This window comes from Micropterus salmoides, unplaced genomic scaffold (assembly GCF_014851395.1).
Source record: "Micropterus salmoides isolate LMB-PRFRI ecotype aquatic unplaced genomic scaffold, ASM1485139v1 Ms_hic_scaffold_7, whole genome shotgun sequence".
NCBI lineage: Eukaryota > Metazoa > Chordata > Actinopteri > Centrarchiformes > Centrarchidae > Micropterus > Micropterus salmoides.
Genome location: NW_024044459.1, coordinates 35,325,841 through 35,347,523, shown reverse-complemented (window position 1 = coordinate 35,347,523; position 21,683 = coordinate 35,325,841). Strand labels below are relative to the sequence as shown.

The 21,683-nt window shown below is 38.3% G+C and overlaps 1 protein-coding gene across 4 annotated transcripts; it reads right to left on the bottom strand.

Moving 5' to 3' along the window:
- Window positions 1-978: 978 nt before the first annotated feature.
- LOC119891583 (actin, muscle-like) lies at window positions 979-18,381 on the bottom strand. Of its 4 annotated transcripts, XR_005442451.1 has the most exons (11): window positions 18,251-18,381; window positions 13,991-14,116; window positions 11,286-11,411; window positions 10,847-10,954; window positions 8,550-8,634; window positions 8,194-8,355; window positions 7,840-8,025; window positions 6,726-6,910; window positions 4,086-4,244; window positions 1,288-3,225; window positions 979-1,187 (listed from the first exon to the last, which is right to left on the bottom strand). XR_005442451.1 is itself a non-coding variant. In XM_038703350.1 (10 exons), the coding sequence occupies exons 2-9, from the start codon at window positions 14,111-14,113 to the stop codon at window positions 4,101-4,103; spliced, it is 1,119 nt and encodes a 372-aa protein (XP_038559278.1). In that variant the 5' UTR covers window positions 14,114-14,116; window positions 18,251-18,381; the 3' UTR covers window positions 979-3,225; window positions 4,086-4,100. The 4 variants fall into 4 exon arrangements, 3 of the variants coding, with proteins under 3 accessions (XP_038559278.1, XP_038559280.1, XP_038559279.1); XM_038703350.1 differs by having other exon boundaries at window positions 979-3,225; XM_038703352.1 differs by lacking the exon at window positions 18,251-18,381 and having other exon boundaries at window positions 979-3,225; window positions 11,286-11,442; window positions 13,991-14,105.
- Between the last annotated feature and the right edge of the window lie 3,302 nt (window positions 18,382-21,683).

Here is a 21,683-nt window from a genome sequence, read left to right as displayed (position 1 = left end):
GATAATTATTGGGGTTTAAGGCTGATATGAAATCCAGAAAATCCATAATAATCATCCCTCATAGGTGGTAATTAAGAGTTATAACAAACGTGTGTTAAAAGGCAGGACACGTTACAGTTCAATATTATATTTTTCTGATCAAATCCAGTAGTGACAATAAACTTTTCTTCTTTTGGATAGACCAATATATATCATTGGTTAGACAATATCAGAAGCGTTGAACTTGATCTTCTCTGTTTCATCGTTTTCTCTCTTCAAATTTATTTATTAGGATAAACCATCTCATTAGGATAAACCATCTCGTTTTTGAGGGAAAAGAGTAGAACAGTGACAAAAAAAACAACTAAAAGGACATTTATACATTTGTCCGTGTACAGACAGACAACAGACAAATACACACACACACAGAACCACCAATACAGAGCAACAACAACAACAACAACAAGAACAACAACAGGAAAATAAAAAAAACACAAAACAAAACAACAATAATTACAATTATACTAATTACAGAAATATAAAGAACTTTACAACCACTAGATGGTCAAACTGGCCAATAATACTTATGAAATTGTATGTACGTGGATCACAAAATAATAATAAATTTAATTTTAGTATAGGACACAATGTGTCAGCATCATTCATTGCATGAGAAGTCAATCACAAGGTAAGAAGAAAGGGTATGCCTATACATCCCAAATGAAGCAATGGATCTAATATCAGAAGGTAGGTTATTCCAATCCAAAGGGGCTTTAAACATAAAAGCTCTTTTGCCAACTGATTTTTTAGCTCGAGGGATAGAAAAATAAAGTTGAGCAGAGTGCCTCAATTGATAATTTGAAGTAATAGGAACAAGATACTGTTGTAAATAAGAAGGGTAATTGAAATGAATACACTTGAATATAAGTTGAAGCCAGTGAATTTGTCTTCTTATGTTTAGAGATGGTCATTTAAGAGCATCGTACATTGCATAAAAAGGGACATCTAAGGACAAATCTGCACATATTGTTAAGTTTTTCATCACAATAGTCAAAAAAGAATAACTTTTTATAACTTTAAGCAGAAGAGTACAGTCAGAACAAGTTATAATACAATAATCGGGTTTGGATTTGAGATTCTGTCTGGTACCAAAAATCATAAGAAATTATTTTGTTTTGTTAACAATAGTTTATTGTAAAAATGCCAATCTTGTAAGATTTTGAAATCATACTGAAGACGCTTGGATTTGTGAAAGATCAGGTTTAGATGTATATAAGACAGTGTCATCGGCATAAAGTTGAGCACAACAGTTATTGAAAATTGATGGTAAGTTATTAACGTAGATAAAAAAAACAAGTGGTCCCAAAGTTGAGCCCTGGGGCACACCTCTCTGTTGAATCAACAAATTAGATTTATTCCCATGTGGGATGACACATTGCTTTCTATTAGATATGAACTAAACCACAGGACTGCATTTTCAAAAAGGATGGAGTTTATCTAAAAGTAAATAGTGATCAACAAAGTCAAAAGCTTTAGTCTAGTCAATAAATAGTGCACCTGTAAGTTCACCATTATCTGCAGCAGAGAACACACCATGAATTTAAGAAGGGCGGTAGATGTAGAGCGGTTAGACCTAAAGCCAGACTGAAATGGTGATAAGATATTGTTGGCACTAAGGTAATGTGAGAGTTGATTATAAATACATTTTTCAAACACTTTGGCAATAGAACATATAATAGATATGGGTCTATAATTGTTAAGATCTAATGCATCTCCTCCTTTATGTAGTTTTCTGTAAAGTGTATAGTATACGGTAGATACAGTGTAGTAAGAAGTCAACAAACGTGTGAGTGTCAGATAAAATGGACGATTTATAACTGGTGACATCACGATGAATCTTTAATCCCATGTTCTGTATTTGATCTTTGCTTTCTTTGTTTGTGCTTCTAAAATGTGAATAAAGTGTTTCCCTGTAGTTCAGTGTGGACTGTTGTTAATACAATGTGAATATCAAGTGATGAAACAGAACAGAGCTCACAGGTTTGGTTGATAACCAAGTGCAGTACACAGAGAACGACCTATTGTTCAACGCCACCAAAACCACGGAGCTGATTATTGATTTCAGGAAGTAGGAAATAAAGACACACACTCCTGTCTACATCAGTGGAGCTGAGAAGGAGCAGGTGAACAGTTTCATGTTCCTGGGAATCAGCATTGCAGAGAAACTTATATGGTCATCTCACATCCCCACACTGGTGAAGAAAGCTCAGAAATGACATATATATATATTTCTTGACGAAGTTTAAGAAGGCCAAATTCCCATGCCAAGTTCAGTTTTTAAAGAGAAGCATTAGAAAGCATCCTGACTGAAATCCAGGGATGTTTCTAGGTTCTTTAAAGAAATATTTCATGTTTTCACCTGTCAATTTTTCAAACATTTTTTCTGCACCAATTTAATAAAATAATTTACCTCTAACCCTGGCAGCCCTCCCTCCTCTGCTTCACCTCGACCCTGGTCCGGTCCCAGGTCTGTGCATGGCTCTGTAGTGCAGTCCTCATCAGAGACAACAATGCTGTCATCGTGGAAGCTCTTACATGTGAAACAACGTGATGGTAACGGAAAAATATGTATGAACGTTTTTTTAGCTTTGCCGAATGCTACCACAGCTATCTGTTGCTAACAGTTCGCTAGCCAGCTCGTTACTGAATTAACCTCCCCATTATTAACATGCTAGCTTGATAATGAGTAACATAATGATATTTTATCAGGGTTTATCAGGGAGGGGGGTGGGAGTTTCTCTGCAGGAACCCTTCAAAAGCTGCTACCTTTAAGGAAGTCTTTTCAAGTAACAGTTTACAGTTTGTAGTGTTGGTGGTTTTTGCATTACCTTGAAAGATTTTTCTAATATGTTGTCAACAGAAACTGATATAAATGGGGTGAACAAAATTTAAGAGACACTATAGCTTCATGAATTATCTTTCTGGAATAGCATATTCTGCAGCTTTTACTAATCTTTGAAATCGTTAACCATTTTTTCACTAGCCAGATCATTAGAACTGGTTATTAGGCTTAGTCTTATACAATTATAAATTGTACGCACATTACAGTATTACACTAATGGAATTTATAATTTTATTATCCTTTACTACCAGCATCGTTTAGGAGCATATGATTAAACAAAAATACATGGAGTTGAAGGTGTTTTTTCCCAGGCTCTGAGGCTTTCCTGCAGTCTTCTTCTCAGGCTGCAGGGACAAATATCCACCAATTAGAGCTTCATCATAGCCGGAGAGATGAAACACTGGGTGAAAAAGATTTGTTTCTAATGAAGCTTTGCACAAATAACAAAGTGATCCAGATGAGCATTAGCGATACCACTTAATTCCTAAATGATCCAATACCAAGTAATACACAGGCTGGTATTGCTGATACCAATACCAATACTTTTTACACTTTTTATTTCTAGTTTAATGTGACCTCCCCCCTCCTGTTTCTGTATTTATGTGGAAAATAAAGAGTCGGCTGTAGGCTTACCAATTCCAAATAATAGCAATAATGACAAGGCATCAAACTCCTGTCACATTCTTTAATTATAATAAAAATATCCTGCTCAGAACTGCCGCTTTATAACATCATATTATTTTGACTTAATCTCAGATGTTTAGCGAAGTTCACAGTATTGCCAAAGTGTTTCACTGTCTTTACACACACATCACACAGAGCAACATTATTACCTTCACAGCTAAAATACAGCCAGACGTGACCTCTTTTACGGTCAGCCAGAGTCAGTATACAATCATAGATTCAATAATTAGACCATCCTGTTGATAGTAAGATACTTCTGATAAAACACTCACTCACTCCAAATGACTCAGTTTAAATTTGATCCTTTTAAGTGAGAATCAGTCCTAGAGCAGGAAACGTTGGTTTCAAAAATATTGATATTGTAGTATCTGTCCAGACATCCCTAATGAGCACATCATTTTATTTTACAAATAAACTAGCAGCCAGAAGACTGAAGAGACTTTAGTGTTTAGGTCAAAATGAAATGAGATGTGGAAACTCCTATAAAGGCCATAATTATTTGCTTTCATGCAGATCATACCGTCATGCTGGCTTTCTAAAGACACTTGCGGTGGACGATGGAGGGGCCGGACTCATCGTACTCCTGCTTGCTGATCCACATCTGCTGGAAAGTGGAGAGGGAGCCCAGGATGGAGCCGCCGATCCAGACGGAGTACTTCCTCTCAGGGGGAGCGATGATCTGGAGGTGAGGAAAGAAAACAGGTGAGACAGAAAGAGGTGATGATCAATATGAACAACAAAAGCCCTAAATTAATGTTTCTGTAGTTGGATAGTTTGGACTTTTTTATGGAGATTAGGGCTGAAACGATTCATCGAGAAAATCAATTAATTTGAAAACTAAAAAGCAAATTCTTTGCGTTGATGATTTCTTTAATGTATATAACAATACAGCACATTGTTTTGTACAGATAATTATTACTGTCACACAACGCACTAACACTGTGGGCAAGTTAATATGACGTGATATGATGGTGTGGATTAAAAAGTGGAGGAAGACAGAGAAAATAGCAAGGGATGAAGAGAAGTGTTCAAAGGGATCATTTCAAGCTAAAGGAAAACAACAACCCGGTACATTGTGTCTACCGTAAAATGGAACTAGCCCACAACAACAGCACAACAGCAAATGCTACAGCATCAGAGCAGAAAGCACCCAGTCTAAGAATCAAGTTCACGGGGTGAACCCTAAATAAGGTACCTTACTGGTAATATTAGCATTTAACTTTATTTTATGATTGTTTAAATGAAGGCTAGTAAAGGAAAAGCACAAATCTTAGCTGTAAATGTAGAAACATGTGTTGGTTGTTGTTCTCCAACTGGTTAGACTGTTGAGGTTGGGTTGTAATTTAACAGTGATATGAGTTACATGCAGGGTGCCAATTATACAATGACAACCGGGGCGGTCAACTTTTTTTTCAGGTCAAAAAGAAAACCCAGTACAGCACAGGTACGTGTGAAAGTGAACTAAAATCTTACAATGCCTACAATATCCTCGCTTATTTAACTAATATCTTCAGTCTGTAAATGAAAATTAAATCCATTACACCAGTTCATGTATGCCCCATACCACACGACAAGTTTGTAGTCAGAGGTCAAGTATTCTAGAGCAAAACACAACACAAACAGGAGACCATCAAAGCAATCAAACACCGACCCACACAGTGCTGAACTAGAACCAAAGACACCATCATAAAATACTGCATTATCATCTCTAATTCCTAATTCTTATCATTTCAAGTTGTAAGTTTCAAGATATAGTGGTAATGAAATTACATAATGGGCTAGCTAACATCAGATGGCTCATTGTAAGTAAAAGGAATGCTAGTCACGAAACTCTGAAGGTAGGAAAGTTAAGTGTTTTAGAGAAGCTAGATAGCTAACTACTGACATAGGGCGTACTCACACTAGATGATCTGTACTGTGTCGGACAGGTTTAACCTCCAAAGTTGTTTTTTTTTGACCAGTGTGATTGCTCCGTGCCGTGTCCAGGCACGGTACACCACTTGAAGAGGTTTGCTGACGCACGGTTAGGCTGGACTCCGGTACGGTACGCATCTAGTTTGATCACTAACCATACCAAAGCACACAACCGCGACACAAAATCCACTGTGCGGTGAGGGAGAGAGCACTTTTTAACATAGCTCTCCTTATTAGTTAGGCTCCTTACATGCTTGCCAATTTAACCTTTTGTAATGTGGGTCTCCAACGCTGACAGTTGTGTTAGACAGATTTGTGCAGCGGTGTTCATGAGAGAGAGAGAGAGAGAGAGAGAGAGACAGACAGTCAAGGTGCTACGCGAAGATAAGCGCAGCACTCTGCAATCACCTGCAATTTTAATTTTAATAAAAAATAAGCCTGGTAAAAAATCCCATATCAATACGTGGTGGTCAGCGTTGATACTGTGGTGGGCTGCAACAAACAAATCATTGCATGGGAAACACTGACTGGGGGATGATGTAAACATGTGAATAATTGTGTGATCTCAGGTCAGTGGAGGAGAAGGGAGAGGGGACAATCGTGCTTGAGCATGGTAAAAGGCAACCAGCTCTAGTATGAGTACGCCCTTACAGTGTCTCCACCAGCGTATAGTGGACTGGACTGGAGCAGCTGCTAATGTAAAGATTGGGAAATGGTATGGTCCATTTGAAATCTTTTTTCAAGATTCTAGACTGTAAGGCATGAATATAGGAAATATATTGTAATATTAAGAATTACAGGTAAGAAAGACTGTTGTTTTTGCCTCTTTTGGGGGGGTCCAAGCCTTAATTAGGGGGATCAGATCCCACCAGTCACCCCTGTAATTCGAACCATGTTTACACAATTGATCCCAGCACTGGGGGGCAACAAGCAACATACTCTTATGCGATTAATCAAGGAATTGATAAAATAATCTGTACAATACTAGATCAATAAAATAATTGTTAGCTGCAGCCCCAATGGAGATTCCATTCAATAATATTAGACAGGTTTTATTATGATTTAGATTCTTTAAGATCAGGAAACCGAAAACACAAGATCAGGAAATATGATCATTTCAATCCCAAATTCATGCTCCATCTTTAATTCAAGACACACTTTTAGTTACAAAAAAATTCATATAGAAGAGATTTAAGTTAGTGTCTGATTCAGTTAGTACTTCACTGATCTGCAATTACAGCTGTACCTTGATTTCCATGTTGAGTGGGGCCAGAGCAGTGATCTCCTTCTGGATGCGGTCAGCGAAGCCAGGGCAGAGGGTGGTGCCGCCGGACAGCACAGCCTGTGCGTACAGGTCCTTATGGATGTCCTCTACGCACTTCATGAGGCTGTTGTGGGTCATCTCGTGGATGCCAGCCATTCCATCCATTCCTGAAACATGCGGATGGAACAAGAGTCAATTTCAGGGTTCTTATGTCTTTTGCATTTCAAAATGCCTTTTTTTTTAACTCAAATTTATTCTCTGTAGATTTTTCAGATCATTTTGAAATCTAAGAACAAATAGCTAGATGTTTATTTTGTAAATAAATGGATTTAAAATACAACAGGTATTTTACAGTCTGACAGTGAATGCTGCGACTTATTGCAGCTCATTCAAATGAATTAACACTAAACCACTGCGGGATCATTCCTCAGTCCTATGCAGACGGTTGGACGACATTCCACTTTCAAACATCTCTGCCCATAGAGGAAGTAAACTAACTGCTGCTACCTGTACTCTACTATTTTACCTTAACATATAGAATAAATAATATTATATTTTTTCCCCCCAATATTTGTTAAATATTTAAATTTTCACTTGTTTATTCAGAGTATCCATGGAACCGATGGTGAACGTTGCCAGTGGTCAAGTTGTGGTTTCCTTACACAGAACAGATTTTTCTGATAAAAACATCGCTGCATAGCTCATAAATGTTAAGATTCAGATATTTTTAGTTATTTTATTTTTTTAAATTCTGGATTTTATATATTTGAAAACAAAGTGGGGATAACATTCTGTAAACACAGATGTGTTTCCATACCCTACTGTTCTTTTTCCACTCATTTATCCAGACTGATATCAAATTCCATACTTTTCCTACTGTGTTTACTGTGTTTTCCTACAAGTTTACTGTGATTTTAATTTCTAGCACACAAGACCACAAGCGGCTCTGAAGCATAAAATATATTTATGCTAACTGTCTAATGGCCAATAGTTACTGACTTAAAATCTGTACAAGATCTATTAAAAGCACTTGCCAGTGTCTGTTTAAATAATTTGCTTTAGTGATACGGCCTGCATTACTGGCCTTGTTACCCACCGACTAATGAAGGCTGGAAGAGAGTCTCGGGGCAGCTGAACCTCTCGCTGCCGATGGTGATGACCTGTCCATCAGGAAGCTCGTAACTCTTCTCCAGGGTGGAAGATGGCTTCTGCATCTCCTTCTCGAAGTCCAGAGCCACGTAGCAGAGCTTCTCCTTAATGTCACGCACAATCTCACGCTCAGCTGAAATTAGAGAGTTAAAGGACACTAAAGTTAAATATTCAGAAAGTGGAAAAGCCTGCAGCCATTCAGGAGTTTATCTCTCACAAAGTTACACTTGTTTTAAAAGGAATTAGAAGCTCCAGATTATAAATGCTAGCCTATGCTATTTGTTGTAGGTCAAACTCATACCAGTGCTGGTGAAGCTGTAGCCTCTCTCTGTGAGACTTTGTTTCAGACAGTCAGTCTGATCTCTGCCAGCCAGGTCCAGACGGAGACTGTTGTGACGCAGAGCGTAACCCTCGTAGATGGGCACAGTGTAGCTGACACCCTCACCAGAGCCCATCACAATACCTGCAAGACAAAAAGCTCACAATGAAAAAAAGGAAAAAACACTTTCTGTGGTTATTCTGATCATGGTTCAACATCAAGGCCGTCACTGAAATTTGCTAAGCTGCTTTTAAGCAAGGAGCCAATTTGTGACGAATTCAATATTTTTAAGACATTAGAGCTCAGAGAGATGTTTATGGTTGTATTTGACTTCTCACCTGTGGTTCTACCAGAGAAGAACAGTGACAGGACTGCCTGGGAGGCAACATACATGGCAGGACACTTGAATTTCTCGAACATAATCTGAACCAAAGAGGAAGATTCAACTCAATTCAATTTCATTTATATAGCACCAGTTCACAGCAACTGCCGTCTAATTGTGCTTTTTATATAGAGCAGGACTAGAACATACTCTTTGTAATATTATTTACAGAGACCCAAAAATTACAACCATGAGTACGAACACAGGAAAGGAGTGCAGCAAACACAATATCCACACAGAAATACAGACTGTAAGGTAATAGCAGTACAGACTGAAATGTGGTGCTGATAATTACAGTAATGTTAATGATAATAATGAGAACAATAATAAAAACAACAGTAGGACTAGTGATAACAATTGTTAGCAATGGGTGCTAAGCAGTAACATGTTAGAAGCAGGAACCAGACTCCACAACTCCAGCGCCAGAAATACCTGCAGAAGGCAATAGGAGGAAAGAGGAGAGGTATGAGAGTGCTGTAAATTCTGTAAAAATAAATATTTAAAAAAGTAAATAAGTAAAACAATAAGCGTGTGTGTGTTAGTATGTTAGAAAATGAAAATAATTAAATTAAAATACAGTAGGCGTGTGTGTGTGTGTGTGTTAAAAAGAATGTAAAATTAAAGTAAAGTCAATGACACAGTAACGTGTCTTATTATAATAATATTAAAAAATTTTAATAAAATAAATAGATAAATCCGTAAATGTGTATGTATATATTAATAGGCAAAAAAACACTAAAAATAATTAATTAGTTCATAAAAAACTACAGTATCAAATGTGAGATTTAAAAACACAACAGTTACTAAATATCAAACAATCATTTATTAGTCTAAGTTCCTATTGGTTGTCCTCAGTTAATGGCATGAGGAGATATATTTTGCAGCAATTATTTCATATTTGGGCATAAACAGGGGAGATTCTGTGTGTCTGATATAAATTTGAATTCTGGATATATCTGGGATATGTTTGCAAAGTGTTTTGGTTTTATATTTAGGGCATGAGGTTAGAAAGTGCAGCTCTGTCTCTACATGTCCCCTGCCACACTGGGAGCAGAGTCTCTCCTCTTGTGGTAGCCAGCTCTGTCTGTGGCGACCCTTTTCTATAGCCAGGCCGTGTTCACTCAGTCTGTAGGTTGTCATCATTTTTCTTAGTTTAGTTCTTAGTTTTACATTTTATTGTGCTCAGGTAATTTAGTGTGAATTCTCTTCTTGGGGTCAGGTGACATTGGAATTTACTTTGTGTTTTGGTTGTTTCTCTCTCTCTCTCTCTCTCTCTCTCATTCAACAGTTCTGTGCAGAGTTTTGCGTGCATGCCGTGCTTGAGACAATTGCATGCACTTTATGGTTCCTCGCGGGTCTATTTCAAGTAGCCGGCTGTTTAACCCCTTGACGCCTGAATTTTTTTACTATAAAATTTTTTTTTAAATAATTTGTGTTTGAATTTGCTTTCAAGCTGATGTTAAATTAAGTGAAGATTGTTTATTTGTCTATAGAACATAGAAAAGATACAAATTCAGGTATGATGTAGGTATGATGCAAATTAGCAACAATAGGCATAAACGAGACACCAGGGCTTACAAAAGGTTCCTAGGTATGTATGGAATATGCACCAACAGGCATCGGGGGAATACATGCAGTATCTTGGCTGCAATCTGAAAGAAAGAGGTTTGATGCGTATTTGTGACACTCGGCATCAAGGGGTTAAAAACAATATAATATTCTTTGTGTGGTTCAACAGTGATAAATTATCCAAAAGTCCCGCAAAGTGTGGACAACTCGGCACAACACCAGAGAAGCTGGGGCTCGATTTCTTCAGCAAGTATTCCTCTTCTGCCATTAAACACATACATGCTACGTCTCTGCATGTGCACTAATGATCCAGCATTAAATGTGCTGTTTAAAATCAGGCGTTGAGCCCCCCCATATTGCCAAAGTGACATGATCCTTGTTTCACTGAGAAGCTTCGGCTGTGAGATTGACAGTCGAATCAGGCGCCGCCCATCGAAGCATCGAATCTTCGACTATTCGGGGTCAGCCCTAATTACAAGTTAGAATTCTGACCTAGAAGTAAGCATATATTTAGTAAAAATGTCCAGCTGTTAATGTCTCAGTCTAGAGAATCTAAGGAGTTAAAGCTGCATGTGGGCAGTATGCATTGGTGACTTGATGTTTTTCCTTCAGATCCATAAAGTCAGAGAGAGATGATGGTAAAAATAAACCCATAGATTTTGCGACTTTGTTACAAACACACACCTGTGCCATCATCTCCCTGTTATCCTTGGGGTTTAGTGGAGCGTCGGTCAGCAGGACTGGATGCTCCTCAGGAGCAACACAGAGCTCATTGTAGGTGTGATGCCATATCTGCAGTACAGAACAGCTGTTAGTTCAACGACTAATCATAGTAACTTTAAAGCTAAAGAAGAAAAAATACATGCAGGACAAAAGTGGTTGGTGTCAAGATTTTTCCAGCTTTTAATATTTTGATTTTTTCAGTGGTGAAAGGGACATTATGAGTACAATTTCGAGGTACTTGTACTTTTACTTGAGTATTTCCATTAAATGCTAGACTACACTCCACTACAACTACTGAGAGTTTGATTAATACATCTAACAAATAAATGATAATGCAATTATAGCTCTCAGGCTGTTTTCTGGTCGAATCCAGGTGTTAAAACTAAGTAAGTATCTTCACCTTCTCCATGTCATCCCAGTTGGTGACTATGCCGTGCTTGATGGGGTACGTCAGGTTCAGGATACTTCTCATGCTCTGAGCATTGTCTCCCACGTAGTGGTTCTCCTGCACAACTCCTGCATCCAGCTTTACAATCACATGCTACACACTGCATTATCTGTGTGTCAGATTTTATCAGACATTATCATTTTATCAGACCCCCCCACCCCCCAAGCACTTTGATCACCCACAAAAGTCAGTAAGTTACATTTTATTTATTAAACACTTTAAGAGCTCTTTGTTTCAGCAGGTTTTCTGCTCGTGTTCAAAACTTTCTGCACAGTTAGAATCTCTCCCACATATCTGTGTCCTCTGACATATTGGGAAACAAAGTTTCAACCCGATGACAATAAAGTCATAATATTTTAACAAAATCTGCCTGCTCCTCTGCTGTGCATTAGCCTGTGTTATAGCTCTGCTGATTTGCAAGTGTCCCCTTCAGACTATCTGACAGACATGGACAGTTTGTTACTGGCACACACTGTCTGTGTGAGTCCGGAGTAAGCCTACATACATTTTCAATTCAATTTTATTTATATAGGGCCAAATCACAACAACAGTTAACTCAGAGCGCTTTTCATAAAAGAGCAGGTCTAGACCGTACTCTATGATGATATTTAAAGAAACCCAACAGTTCCCACCAAGAGCAGCACTAGGCGACAGAGGCAAGGAAAAACTTCCTTTTAAGAGGCAGAAACCTCGAGCAGAACCATGACTCAGGGTGGGCGGCCATCTGCCTCGACCGGTTGGGGTGAAGGAGAGAGAGAGAGAGAGAGGGAGAGAGAGAGAGGGAGAGAGAGCAGGAGAGAAACAGAGAAAAAGAGAGGGATGGAAGGAGAGAGAGGGAGAGAGAGAGAGAGAGAGAGAGAGAGAGAGGGAGAGAGAGAGAGGGATGGAAGGAGAGAGAGAGGGGAGGGAGGCAGCCTACATAATATACACACAGAGGTACAGACAGTAAAGGTGATGTTGCTATAGACTAAATGAAAAATGGTACAGATATTTATAGTAGTGTTAATGATAACAGTCGTAATGTTAATGATTATAATAACAATAATAACAATAAGACTAGCAACAATAGTCGTTGCACCAGAGGGTGTCGAGCAGGAACACGGGGGCAGCAGGTGACCCGCAGCCACAGATCCAGACTCCACAGCTCCAGAGCCAGAAAACCTGCAGGAAGTGATAGGAGGAGAGAGGAGAGAGACGAGAAAGCACAAGACTACCAGAAAGGGCAGAAGTCGAGTTAGTAACATGCAATAATGGAATAAGGTTGCATACAGAGGGAGAGAAAGTAGAGGAGAGAGGAGCTCAGTGCATCATGGGAAATCCCCCGGCAGTCTAGGCCTATAGCAGCATAACTAAGGGATGGTTCAGGACTCACCTGAGTGTCCTTTTTTTGTACTGTGTCCCAGATGTATATTTTCTTCTGTTTACTGCTCACCTACACGCAACTACCCAGCTATATGTCTCTTTTGGGTCAGATGAGTATGACAAACTGATTCACTGCCATTAAAAGCTGGATGGCTAAAAACTTCTTAGAACTGAATACAGACTGAGGTCCTTATTGTTGCACCCGATAGCATAGCTCCCTCGATCGCTCAGCATATTGGATCACTTTCATCATCAGTAAAATCAAATCTTAGAAATCTGGGTGTAACTTTTGACACATCAATGCACTTTGATCGACATGTTAAAAGTCTGACCAGGTTGTGTTTCTTTCATTTAAGAAACATTGCCAAGCTCAAATCTGTTGTCAAAAAACAGAATTTTAGATAATAATCCATGCTTTTATTTCCTCCCGTTTAGATTATTGCAACTCCCTTTTTACATCCCTCTTTACATCTTAGCAAGTCTTCCCTCGACCATTTACAAATGTTCCAAAATGCTGCTGTAAGGCTGTTGAGGTCCAGCAGGAGAACTCATATAACTCCCACTCTGTCCTCTTTACATTGGCTCCCTGTTAAATTTAGGATTCAATTAAAAGTGCTTGTTTTAACAAACAGAGCGCTGCATGATCAGGCACCCGGGTATATCTCAATCATGCTGCACCCGTATATTACCACTAGGCCTTTAAGATCTTCAGACCAAGGCATACTAGTTGTACCGCATACATGTCTAAAAACTAGAGGTGACCGTGCTTTCCAAGTGGCACCAACACTGTGGAATACTCTTCCGTCAGACCTACGCTCTAAGGTCTCATTCGAAGCAATCAAAAATCAGCTGAAGACTTTTTTATTTAAACAAGCCTTTGTCTCCCTGTAAACTTTTAACTGTGAATAGTCATGTTCTCTTTAAAATACAAAATGCTTAATATTGATTATTTATGCACGTGTTAACATACACAAATAAATTGATTATATTGTTTGATGCCTTTTATTGTTTGATGCTTATATATGACTGTCTGATTTAAAAAAAAAATGTTTGGTGCTGTATTAAATAAATTTTCCTTACTTACTACCCATCAGCTCCAACACATTCTCATCTGGGTGCATCAATTATCGACACTTTCAGACAGCATGACAAAGCATCTGTATTTGATGCAAAAGTAACCCTTCAGTATCATTATGAAACACAGCAGTTGGCTGCAACTTTTTTTTGTGGGTACAAGTTCGACTCTGGATTTTAAAGTCATGAGACGCAGGTGACGTCCATGCTGGTGTCTGTACCTTGTGTCTGAGGCAGCCAACCATTGATGGGAAGACGGCGCGGGGGGCGTCATCTCCAGCAAAGCCGGCCCTGCACAGGCCGGAGCCGTTGTCAAAAACAAGGGCAGGAATCTCGTCTTCCATTTCCTAAAGGAAACATGTAGATTAATGAGCAACATGGTGTTTATTTCTCTTCCCATAAAAAACCCTAAACAGCTACGCTCTCCTTAAACACTCCACCCATTGTTTTATCTCTTGTTCATTGTAGTAGCTACTACTTTGTTTAAGCTGCTAGTTATTGCTATTCATGTTGTTGCTGTCATTAATGCTATTGCTAACAGCTATTTAACATTGTCCTGTCTTTATTTGTTCTTTGTTTACCCTGTTCTCTAAGCAGTTTGTCAACAATATGTTAGAATTGAATAGAATTTAGATCAGCAAATAAGTCTGGCATCGGGCCAATTTTTTTTTGAAGTCATCAGATGGCAGGCCAGGATAAAGTCCATTTATCAGTTATAATCTGTCATGTACGGTGTGCCTGTTTAGCTCAGTCAGTCGTGCACTGGACTCTCGTTTGAGTTTGTGTGTTCAATAACCACTTACTGCTTGTGTTATTTTTCTCTCTTTTCAACAAATTGATTACAAAGAGATCATTTTTTCGAAGACATTTTATGAAGAGATCACCTCCCGGTGATTGGTCCACATCAACCTAGGGAGTTTCTCAGCTCTCAATTAAACACAACATAAAATAATCCTGCAAAGATGTTCTCGGTATTTTATTTTGTAGGCACAATCACTTAAGAGGAAGTGATTATATGAGTAACTTTTGCTGTCATGACTGAGATCTATTTTAGCAGCAGCGGCTTTATTGTTTGCCTTTTTTGCAGCTATTAATCTAGCTAAGTAATCTGGCCACGGTCCAGATATTATTGCCGACCACTCATTTAGAATTTAGAATTTTAACGGGTTGCTCAATATTTCATTTTTTTTTTTTTTTTATGTAAAAGCATACCTGATTTAAGCACAATAAAAATAAGGATATTTAAAACTGACATTTTAACGGTTTTATGAAAATGTGTCAGAAATAGAGGTGATGGTGTGTAATATAACATCCCAGCTCATCATTAATATTTTTAAATACTTCCTTTAAAGTGATGAAACACGTTTTAGTATGATCACCTTCATATTAATGCTGTCTTGTTGCAAAAACTTGTGAGCACTGAAGCTCTCTGATGAGTTTAATGTGAGGATGTATGTTTCTATTCTGTGGTTTCTGTTGGATGTTCATTTCCCTCTGAGACAAAACTGAAACTATTCTTACTTTGTACACATATTTTAATGTGTTTCCCTCCCTGCAGCACACACTGGAATGTGGTTTGTCGGTCATGTCACTTTAATCGTTCCACCTGATCAACTTTACTGTTTGTCCCATCGTGTCAGGATATTTCAACTAAGTTCAGGCCAAACAAAACGAGACAGGACAAGACGTCAGAAACAGGAAGAGTTTGATGGAGAATGGAGCAGCTCCTCCCTCAGAACATTATATTGTTCAGTCAGTGGACCAGCAAACAAAAAAGAAAAAAAACAATCAACAAGCCCAACTGAACAAGTGAACTGAAAATGGATTAGGATTCTTATTCTAGTGTTTCATGTGTTAGACAATCTGTCTAGATTTTTTAGTTGAGGTGGATGGTGGGCCAGAAACTGGACTTTCATCCTATGCAAGTATCGTTACTGTAAGAACCATGATTTCTGTTCCTAAACATAACCAAGAAGATTTGCTGCTGCAAGTTAAAAAGTGACACCACATGGAGCACATGTCCATATGTGACATAAGTTGGAAGTGAGAATGTGTTGATCAGAGTAGATCTCTACTTCTACTCCCTGTTCACATAACAGATTAATTTCACTCTTGTTTCTAACTTGAAAAGGAAATTTCATTTTATTATAATTTTAAACTGCATGTTGAGCTGTTGGGAAATGTTTGAGTTAACATTTTCACATTTACAGAGATTTTGTCAGTTTTCTCAGACTGCAACCACCCGTTTGTGTGCGAACAACTTATTAGAGGCTTGGAAAAATTCTAGCCTCTTTCAGGATGTTCAACCTTTGCATTAAAACCAAAAACTAACCATAAATACTTAAGAGGACATTATGCTGTTTTGTGCATCTAGTTTGACCCTTTCCCTAAATTTCAAAGGGCTGAAGAAAATGTTTTATGCATTTCTAAAGCAAAAAAAGCTCAATCATCCTGTCGTCACCTGCCTGTCACACACATGAAGTGATAAAGTGTTAAGTCAACCCAGTAAACCTCAGTAAACCTCTGTCCTTTACCAATACTCAACTGTAACATTTTGCTTTGTGAAATATTTCAGATAAAACAATTAATAGACTGTCAACTAATAGCTAACTAACAGCTGGCTCACCTGTGCAGGTGTCAGGCGATGTCTTGCAGGTGTTTCTCTACCTGAGATGTGCTTGGTGAATGCAGCTTTAGGAGCCAAACTGCACTGCTTTTATTTGTGTTTGTGGGAGTGCTGCTGTCCATAAAAAGGTAAAGTTCTCCGGGCTGCCACTCTCATTGGCAAGATGAAGTTGTATAAGATCACGCCCTCATTAGCTAGAGAAGGCATCTGTCACACGGGCATGCAGGATAAAAACCTGTTTCAAAACAGCCCCTTCAGGTGTTGTCTAAAGCTGTTGTCTAAAGCTGTAATTACTATGTCAGTTAACTGGACCATATTGATAGTCATATAGTAACTTATCCTTTAAATATTTGACTAATCTACTGTAGTAATATTGTGAAAAATAGAAAAAGGCTTCTCCCAAACCCTAAATCTTTCTCTGGACCAAATTAAAAGATATTGATTAACAAATATCATTGCAGGTAAAAGAGAGAATTTGTTTAAAATACAAAACTAATAAGTTTAAGTTGTGCACAGTGGAGTTTTTGCATGTGACTGCTTAATAGGCAGTGGTGGAAGAAGTATACAGAATCTTTACTTAAGTAAAAGTACTGCCACCACAGTTTTCAAGTACTCTGTTACAAGTTAAAGTAGGCTACTGCATTTAAAATGTAATGTTTTGTTGTTTATTCTACATTTATTAAGACACTTAATTCAGCTTTTTGTATATAGCGCAAATTTACAACAACAGTCATCACATCGTGCTATGAGCCAGTCATTAAATTTCTTTTAATAAGGTAAGGTTACTGGTCTGATTCCAACGTCTCATATTTGCCGACAAAAAGGATCATGAAAAACATCATCCAGATCTTCTTTACCAAAAACGGTGGTAAACTGTGCAAAATGTGCAGTGTTGTGTAGGAAAATAAAGGAAATTGTCTTTTGACAAACACTTTGCCACCACAAAACATATGTGGAGAGTGGCACAGATGCACAAAGCGCGACACTCTGACGCAGGCTGTTGGATCCCCGTCAGCGTGCAAGCGCTGAAAGAATAAAAGTTAGTTGTTTTCAATATGCATGTTTAGAGTTTGACCCACAACATCCTGGAGAGATTGTTTTATGATCTAAAGTTAAAAATATCACATTCACCTTTGCAGTTTTCACTTGTTACTGAATTTTCATTTCAAAAAACACGCCCAAAACATCTTTCATTGCAGTGTTTTTAGAAAAGCTTTGAGAAATGCCCCGAAATTGGGCATTTTAACAAAAAAATTTTTTTTTATTTATCACAAAAAAGTCCCACGAAATGCTGGAGGGACTGAATTATGTCGACATCTTCTGCCCAGACAACTTAATATGCCTTTTACAACTCCGTTTCCTGGGCAAAAATTAAAACCAAATGTGATGATGTGTAAAACATCGAAACACCATGTTTAATTGTGAATAGCACAAAGACAACTTATCAAATGCTGAAGCTGAGAAATTTGATTGTTTTTGGAAAATGTTGCGTTCTGGTCAATGTTTGTGCTTCCACTAGATGTGCCGCAGCGAGTCCCCGAAGCTGCTTTCAACTCGAAATAAAACGACCTGTGCAGACTCCAGGCCGTATACAGTTTAGACAATTACCACAATTAAAACTGAAAGAAAGAAAATAAACCATTTAACTATGTTGCCTACTTAACCATGGTAGAACATGGCAGAAAAAATCAGGACATATTTGCAAATCAACAAAATCTGAACAACATACCCCAATCTTTTAAGTCCTAAAGATCCGAACTGTGCCTGCAGAGTCTCCTTTCCGTAATTCAAAGGACATTCTATAATGCACTGGTAAGGATAGGTATTTGAGTCTATCCCCTAGTTATATGTTTACCTGTGAAAACGTTGTGCAGCCAAGATCGTTGATAAATCCCTTTTCATCATTACTGTTTCCCACTCTTAGGACAGTTTAGATTATTGTGATTTCAGGAAGAGCCCAGCCACAATAACAATAGCAAAGATTGTGGCCGCCCTCTCCCATCCTGGACACGAAATGTTTTAGACACTCCCCACAATAACAGGATCTTCCCATCCGCAGCCGGCCTTATCAACAAGGCCCAGGACTCCCACTGAAACTGACTCTCGTGCCACCCTCTTCTTCTTGCACATGTTCTGTATTACTGTCAATTATAATTTGGTTCATTATCATGCACCAAGTCACCAATATAAATTCCTTATATGTGTAGTGAACCTACACATAGTTTCTAAAAGTATGAATATTAATACTAGGACATGTTAATTTCATGTGAACTCATTAAATGTTGGGGCACCACCTAACATCACTGTCCGCTCTTGATAATGCACTCCAAGTTATGCCATTATTTACAAATAGGAAACGTTTCCCAGTTCAAGCATTCCAACATCTGTAATGATAATATGAGAAATGTTTGTGATAATAAACAATACTATAAAGCTGCAATTATAATTTAATACAACATAGAAAGCTATAAATCTCAGAGACAGAGAAACATCTGCATATAATCCCATATCATTTGTTCTAATGGCTTCAGCATTGTTTTAGTCACCATTTCTAATCTCCTTATCTTGGTTTAAAAACACAAAATAAATGTATGCAACTGCTTTTCAACAACTGCTTTCTTTGTTTTTGTAATATTCACTTTATTGATTTCTTATTTTTAGTGAATTTGTTGTTGTCAACATGAAGTAGAGTCAGGTGTGCAGGAGCTGGTTTCCAGCTGCCAGCCATCGGTCTCATCATGCTCAGCCATATATGCGCAACATCGTAGACTCTCATTCTTTGTCAGTTACGCTTAAGCCAGTTTGGATAAATTCCAGTTAAGCCTGCTTTCCTGTGTCACAGATTTTCCCGCCTGCACATTTGAGTATTCTGCCAAATAAACCTTGTTTCACTCCAATTTGTTTCTGTCTTTGAGTTCCATGTTCCATTTTCTAAACCTTGCCTATCATTCGCTCAACTTCATGCAAGATGGTAAATGATAGAAATGAAAAGGAACATTTAAAATCAAAAACTGGTACAAAATGACAATGAAATGTTGCTGAACTATTCTGTATATTTACATCATTATATTAGCTTAGCTTGCTGAATCCTGAACCAAGTCTATGCTCTTCACGGCAGTTGTATGTTGCTACATTGAGAGGTACTATCTCTGGGTACTATCTGCACTGGAAAACAGAGGACTGCCAAGGCGAGATGAGCTGGTACTGTTAATGGAAAAACAGCTCAAAACTTCATACAAACAAATGTGCAGAAGCAGAACTGATAATATAAAAGCATGTAGCTGACAACAGGAGTCAGAATTGAATATTGATCATTGGTCATCCTCAGGTGAGTGCTGGCTGTTCTGATATGATTTATAGCTTGTCATTATCTCAGTAACTTCACCAAAACAGATTTTGGTTCACTCACTACATTACATACCGACGCACACACACCTTCAGTTTCAGATAGTGTGTCGTTCAAAGAACGTTTCGTTCATTTGATCTAATCTTATATATGACTCAGGAGGAACAAGTAGTCTGAGGGAGTAAGTCATTTTCACACATGCGTAAATAGTCTTAGACTCTTACGTTCACTCGCAACACGCAGCTGCATAGGCTCCGTCAGCACAGGAAAAATAATTGATTAGTTCACGACTCTCAGCTGTGGGTTGCTAGGTTTGAGTCTTCCCTACATTTTCAGTCACATTCGAGTGGAAAAAAAAGTGCAAAATTCGCAACCACTTTGCTTTAAGTGCAAGAGAACAACAGCTCCATCAATGCAGTCTGTTTGTAAGTGAGATCAGAAATGACATTCATCAAAAATACATCTACACAACAAGACAACTGTCATTTTCAGAGAGCAGACCAGTTTGAAATATTGCAGTGAGTAATGCTACAGTCAGCAGCAGACGCAGTGAGCTGTTAGATAAAGAGCTGCAGGCGACAGGCTGCACACCTCCACCTTCTCGGCCAGGTAACCAACTCTGTTTGCAGATTCATGTTGTGTGCAGCATAAAGTCAGATCATGACTCATGCTCACAGAGTTATGGAAAATACCAAAAACTGCCTGACAATAGTTTGTAGCTGCCCCAGACTTCTATACCCTGTGGTATTAAAAGGCATCTGCTGTTACCATAGTAACTACAGGTTTCATGCACAATAACGGGAAGCTGCATAATACCGGTTAATAAATGCCAGTCAGAGTTACAATTACAGATTTTCTAACTCCTTGGTTGCTGTCTGAGAGCATTTTCTAGTTAACTAGGCCTCTGATTTATTATTATGGATTTGGGACTAAAATGTTTTTAGGAGTCTGTTCACACTGATATAAGCTAATAAAAATGTTCATTTTGCGAAATTTGAAAATATTCAACAGTAATGGAAATTATTTTTGTCCGGCCCCCACATTGTCTGCTTAGAAAGATTTGTGCCCTTGAACAAATTTAACTTTGAGGAGCCCTGATGCAGAGGTCAGTTAAATAATAGCCTACTTCCATTGGTGGATTAAAATAAGTAATCATATATTGATTAGCAACTTGCTAGTAACTAGTTATTTATTCTACTAATGCTGGACCTTTTGACACCATTGATCTCAACATAATGTTAGACAGACTGAGGCACTGGGTGGGGATCTCTGGTACTGCCCTAGAATGGTTTTCATCCTACCGGTCAAATAGGAAATTTTGCGTGTCTGTAAACAACTATGTCTCTTTGTTCTGTCCAGTTAAATATGGTGTGCCTCAGGGGTCGGTCTTAGGACCCATTTTGTTTTCCTTGTATCTGCTTCCCCTTGGACATAAACATGGTATTTCTTTTCATATTTATGCTGATGACAAACAAATATACTTGCCCTTCAGATCCACAGACCCTAGAATGCTGAGTTCACTTAACAACTGCCTTTGTGAAGTTAAAAAATGGATGTCAAATAATTTCCTCCAGCTGAACTCAGACAAAACAGAAATCCTGGTCATTGGGTCCCAGCAGATGGCAAAACAAATCCAACCATCTGCTGGTTCCCTAGTAAATCACATTAAGCCTGTGGCAAAGAACCTTGGTGTTTGGTTTGATAGTAATTTAAATTTCGAGCAGCACACCACAAAGCTTGTTCAATCATGTTTTTATCAACTTAGAAATATAGCAAAAATTCGATCTATGTTAACTTTTCACCGAGACCATTTTACACACCTTCATCTCATCACGCCTGGATTATTGCAACAGCTTTTTCACCTGTTTAACCCAAAAATCTATTGATCGACTCCAGACTGTCCAGAACTCAGCTGCCAGGCTTTTAACCAGAACAAAGAAAT